This window comes from Pteropus medius, unplaced genomic scaffold (genome assembly GCF_902729225.1).
Source record: "Pteropus medius unplaced genomic scaffold, Ma_sr-lr_union100, whole genome shotgun sequence".
NCBI classification, from domain to species: Eukaryota; Metazoa; Chordata; class Mammalia; order Chiroptera; family Pteropodidae; genus Pteropus; species Pteropus medius.
In genome coordinates, this window is record NW_024349796.1 from 17,139,196 (window position 1) to 17,145,195 (window position 6,000).

Genomic DNA, 6,000 nt, shown 5'->3' on the forward strand with positions numbered 1-6,000 from the left:
TCCTAAAAATCTCTGGTGCATTCGTAAAGATTGAGAGGCACCAGGTACCTCGGGGACGTCAGACCCCACGGCCACAGCGCGATGGGTGAGGAAGGCCAGATGACACCCGGTCTTCAGTCACCCCGACCCACAGACTCACGCGACATAAACACCAGCGCCGAGCTGGGTGCTGGCTCGCTCTCTCCCGCATACCCACTCAGAGCCGGTCTCTCTCGCCTGACTTACTCGCTGCAACAATCCAGAGTCAGCCTTGGGTGGCAGAAACAGACTCGGACACTTTCCTGCCACCCTGGCGTCTGATGGGACTCCATCCGGGACTGAGTTCATGTCTTTTCCAACGAGGGATGTCGCCTCCCAAAATAATCACGCTTAGCACGTGCGAGTAAATCGGGCCCAGGAGACGACGTGCGACCCAGACACTCAGCGCACGAGGTGGGCGAAGGTGCCGCCAGGTGTCAAGGTCCCCCGGACCTTTTTCAACAAGGAGGAAGAGTCCGGCCCAGCAAGTACATAACCAGGGCACAGTCGCTCGTCGCCATCAGGCGCTGTGCCCTGGACGTAGCCTCCTGCCACGCCACGCCGCGCTCACGCTGGCCTTCACGGTGTCTCGGACTCTCCTCAAGCCCCGCACCCCACTGCTGCCGCCCCCGCCTGGAGCACCTGCTGGCTCCTTCTCATCATCTGTGCTCCCCAATGTCGCCGCCCGGAGAGAGCGACGCCTTCCCCCGCGAACGGCGCCGCTTGTCTACCTGTCTCACTCACTGGCTCGCTTTCTCTTCTGCTCACTGAACTTATCGCTATCGTTTTTAAATTTATTCGTCGATTATGTCTCTCCCCACCGGAAAATGGGCCTCGGGGGAGCTGGTCGGTCACCGGTGTCTTCTTCCGGGGCTTGGATCGACTGCATCGCACTTGGTCGGCACTCGTGCATTCGCTTAGCGACTCGACGCACGGATGATCATGAGAATTTGACTCGGGTATCTGAGGGGCAATGACTCACCAACCGTAACAATAAAAATTATGAAAGAAGCCCCGCATGTTAAAAAGTCTATACGCATTGCTGCTAAAAGTCAAAACCTAACGTACAAGTTAACCAAAATACACTGATATCGAATGTCTGATAAACTATCTAACATTCTAATTGTCTAAAATTTGTTGTGTTTATAGTTTGAAATCCGAGCTCACAAATTTTAGATCTAGTATATAGAATTACGTATGTTTAGTGGTAAAAGAACCGGCCAAGAAAACGAAATTGAATCAAATGTCCAAACGTCGTAGTCACAAAAATAAAACAAAAATAACACCAATAAGTCACTTTTGTGTCTGTGTGTTAGTCGCTCTTTCAAAGCTGTACCTATGTGCTTTTATGATTATTTAAGGCCAGTCAAATAAAGTTAAAAAAACAAAAACAGTGTATCTATGTTTTTGTCACTTAGCGACATGTCTTTCTACATTAAAAAGGTCAATTTCTGCTTTCGACCTTTTGAAGAAGAATCTGTTCAAGAATAAATATTATTAATTGCAGAATTGGACCTCCCAAAGTGCATACTTTTAAATAATCCCAGAATACATATCATGTTATAAATCCTAAAATCTTAAAAGTCTTTAAGAAAACACACCAACAAAATCTTCTGTATTTATGCAGCATTCGACACACCGGAAAGCTCTGTAAAGCCCGCGGTTAATAGTTGACATTCGCCATCAGAATACAGTGACTCAGATGGGACACGTATTGTCTCCCTTTCAACACATATAGAGAAACTGAGATATGGAAAATCAGATGATTCGAGAAACTCGTGACACATCGTGGGAACAGCGTGCTGTCTGTGCGCACTCCCGGCGGACGGCCGTGACGGCGGAGGCAGCCGTGAGTTCTGTGTCTCGGACACGCACGTCAACTGCCGGATGAGGTAAAGACGTCTGACTTGGCCTCGAACTTGTATTCGAAAGGAAAGGATTCATAGAAATGTCTGCTTTTCACCCATTTACACACAAACCGTTTTCATTATCAAATTAGCTCTCGGTAATAATTTTGTTTGTTTGCCATGGGTGGTCTGAGACTTGGGTGGGAAAATTGGGGTCAGATGAAAATGAGAGATATCTGAGCCGGAAGCTTCTCGACTGTTCTGAATCTGTAATGAGCATGTATTGGGCTGTGTGGTCAGATCTGAGGGGAGTTGGGCTGGACGCACTAAAGAGGTTCTCAATCTCTCTCTCTCTCTCTCTCTCTCTCCCTCGCTCTCTCTCCATCTGTCTCTCTCCCTCACTCTCTCTCATTTTTTTTTCTTTAACTCTGTAAGAGACAACTCTTTTTAGGAACTTAGATTCTTATGTTTAAGTGACCCAAATGCTTTAGATTTTTCATGGTTTCTTAGCCTCCCTCGAGTCAACAAACACACTTCCTACGAGTAAGTAAGTAAAAGTTAAACATCAGCTAGAAAAGGTCTCCTAAGCACGCCTACGACTCACTATAGAATAAAGTAAAAAACCCACGATTTCGGTTTTCATTTTTCGTGTGGAAAAGGGAGAAATAGCAGGTCGATCTGCTCACCTGGGGTCTCCGGTTCCCAGTGCCTTAACCGGGGAGAGGCAGAGCGTAATTTGTTCTCAAACAGCTACGTAGACCGCAGGCGGACGATGGACAGAGGCTCTAAGTTTTAGAATGAAATGCACCAAAACCAAGTCCCATTATTACTTCATCTCGGATTAAAATAGCACAGTGACATGTATTTGTTAGCTGACTCCATTGGTTTCAAGTTCAGTTAGCAAAGCTCCCTGGAGCGTTTACGCCCAGGTACCAAACAGTGATGCTTTTCCCACGAGGACATGCGGGCCGCGTGTGGGGACCTGGTTAAAATGCAGGGACCGATGCTGTAGGCGGGAGGCGGGGTCTCAGCTTCCGCACGTGTGACGAACACCCTCCCCCATGACGCTGCTGCTGCTGCCGCCGACCATGCCCCCTGGGGCCAGGCTCTGGAAGCCCCCGAGAAGGATTAGATTAGGGCGCAGAATCGGAGGCCGACTCCTCCACGGGGCTCCCTAATCGTCGCGAATGAGGGGGTCCTGCCTCGCCCCCCTCCTCTCCTGTCACTGGTCCCCTCCTCGCCTCCTCCCTCCCTCTCCCCCTGTTTTGCGACACTGGATGGCACCATGCAGTTGCTAAATTTCAGGGTCGCGGCAATTCTTACCTGCTCCTCGGCCCCACACCAGCAAAACCACCTACAAAAATTCGGGTGAAGCACTCACTCCCCAGCCCCTGATCAAAGCGCCGCTACCTTATTTAGCTGGTCAAGGGATTCATTTCTCTGTCGTCCATCACTTTAAGTCTAGAAAGCGTTCACTTAGCGCTTGGAGATGATATATATATATATATTGGCTCAAAAACATGACAACCGATTTTCGCTTTGTTTTTATGCCAGAATGAGTTTGAGAATAACCTACACAGCTTCTCTGAAATGTTTGCTCAGTGCTCTGCTGGCTCGATTTTGTTAAAGGACGTCGCCCAACTTTGCTGTTCTTCTGGCGAGCTCCAGTGCGAATAATTGTAATCAGGTGAGGCCATTTATTTACTCGGGCATCCAGTGGTGAAAATTTTCGGCACCGAGTGCTTGGCGAGAAAACACTTCGATAGAAGGGGAGGTTGTTTTCTGATCCCCAGATAACGCCATCAAGCGCCTAGCCGCTGGATCCTGGCTTGGGCGTTTATTTTTCTTCTGATATCACGCTGACGATTGACTGAATCTCTTCCAGCTTCCTGCGTACACATTGACTATCCATCCCGGGGCTTGTAACGTAGTGAATTGTCAAGGCTGAAGCACTTTAGTGCTGTTTGGGGGCGTTGTAAATATTTATAGAAACTTTAGCTGAATGTTCTCTTAGTCCTTCTGAGTCTCCCAACAAAGGTTTCTTTTCCGTTATTTCTTACTTACCGTCAAAAATATTCCTCGGGCCATGATAATGACTGGCTTGACGCTTTATTTAATGAAAATAAATATCTTAGAGCCAATCGACTTTAAGAAATTTCCTTATCGACCCCAGAAAATAAAACAGAGAAGGCGTGGGAATTACAGCTTACCCCATCTTACCGTAGGTAAGTACATGGCTTCCTCAGACACACCAAACGATCTGCCAAGGTCTTCAATTACGAAAATTGTTAGGCCTGGCAGACACCACAGCACTTGTGGGCTGTAGCTATATATTCAACCCCAGTTCTACTCTTGGGTGGTCGAAAATTGAGATAATTAATTAAACCCTTTGAAATGCATCTGCCATCCACATTTTGTCTCGGATGAAAGACATTATTTCATGCTTTACTTAAGAAAACTTAATACCCAAAGGCTGAACACTTTAGCACCGAATTAGAACTTACCAAATCTGAAAATTGGCTCCTCATAATAACCTATGAAAAAATTTAAATTAAGTTGGATTCATAATTTATGTAGAAAGTTTTACCAGTGAAGCTTAACATTCTAAAGTTTTAGAATAAGCAGTGAAAATATCAGTTGGAAAAATGAGCTGTTGGATGTATTATTTTAAAGATTGTTTGAAAAGACATTAAAAACAGGGAAAAAAAATACTTCTTGGGAACTTGTCTCCGAGTAATACATAAGGGAAGCCATAAACTTCTTGAATGAAAGGTTATAAAGAAAACGACATTATTTTCCCACTCGTGCAGGGCGGGGGTGACAAAATCGTGGCGTGAGGTGGCCGCCTTAATAGGTGACCGCGCCAGTGCGAAGCTTTAGGACTGGCGATGGCTCGGGAGGGGACAAGCCAGGGACGAAAACGGGCTTCTTCGTCGGGGTGGCACCGCGGGTCCCAACCTGCTGGTCTCGGGCAGGGTCGAAGGACGCGGGATGGAGCTCGTGAGCACCAGGATGGTGGCAGACGCGTGCCTCACGGTGACAACTGCTCGACCGGAGAAGGCGCCTGGACGGACATGGAGGTGAGCAGCGCGGAAAGGCGTTCGGGTGGCAGTGGGAGGCCCATCTCCTCGCTCCGAGCAGAACTGCGGCCAGCAGCTGCAGGTGACGGGGAGGCCCGTGGGGTGGATTTTCCTGACTTCCAAGAAGTGTATGGCAGGTTTGCGTGGACACGTGACACCTGGGTCGTGTCCCGGCTGCCCCGCCCTCGGGGGAGCGGCTCTGATGTGGGACTTGGTCTCCGCCCAGCTAACCATAGCCCTTAGGGACCTGAAGTTGTCACCAAGGGATTTCAGCCTCAGTGTGCAGACTGCGAAGGACAGACAAGTCCCTTTCCGGCGGGACCGAAGAGAGACGCAGAGCTTACAGAGGTGGGTGGCAGGCTTCCTGAACTTTCTGCAGCGGCGCAGCCCGGTCTCGGTCTTAATACGGTCGCGTTCCGGCCTCCGGGTTTCCTGACATTCAGCCCCCGGAGACCCGCGTCTCGTCTACGTCGCGGGAAGGCCGAGGGCCGTCGCACGGCGGCCAAGGACAATACATACGGCGCTGGTTCTTCGGCTTCTCTTCCCGTATGGAGTCGGATACAGTCTGCTCCACGCGACCTGAACGCGAGCATGGCGCATCTAGCGAAGGAGGCCATCCTGATGGCCGGCAGGGACGCGCCAGTCCACGTGACGCGCCAGTCCACGTGACGCGCGAGTCCACGTGACGCGCCGGGCCGTTCCCCGCCGGCGGGACTTGCGTTCGGTCTCTGGGGAAGCGCGCTCCGAGTTTGTAGCTCAGGGGATCCCATCGCAGCCGTCGATTCCTCCAGCCAGACTCACGCCGCCTCCCGAGGGAGGGAGGGAGCCCCGAGCGACCCCGGCGCGCTCCGCCTGAGTCCGATTCTGCCCTAACTCGGGGCTTCCTAACTATCCGGGGTTTCGCGAATAGTAAGATATCGCTTTTCCCATTTGCTTATATTCGTGAAAGCGAAAGTGAGGTCCATCTTCTCCCCCCGCCCCCCGCCCCGGCCGCCTCCGCTCCGACCAGGTCCCCACTGCCGCACGCCTTGACCTCTTCCCATCAGGCTCTCTGC

The 6,000-nt window shown here is 50.4% G+C and overlaps 1 protein-coding gene across 1 annotated transcript in view; it reads right to left on the minus strand.

Moving 5' to 3' along the window:
- Positions 1 to 6,000, minus strand: part of LOC120619317 (uncharacterized) — a 44,309-nt gene that overhangs the window by 36,996 nt on the left and 1,313 nt on the right. Inside the window, exons 2-5 of the mRNA XM_039883642.1 lie at positions 5,465 to 5,524; positions 4,824 to 4,929; positions 3,189 to 3,219; positions 2,919 to 2,973 (exon numbers count right to left, since the gene is read on the minus strand). Of these exons, the coding sequence (XP_039739576.1) occupies positions 2,919 to 2,973; positions 3,189 to 3,219; positions 4,824 to 4,929; positions 5,465 to 5,524 (252 nt within the window). The remainder of the gene's footprint in view (positions 1 to 2,918; positions 2,974 to 3,188; positions 3,220 to 4,823; positions 4,930 to 5,464; positions 5,525 to 6,000) is intronic.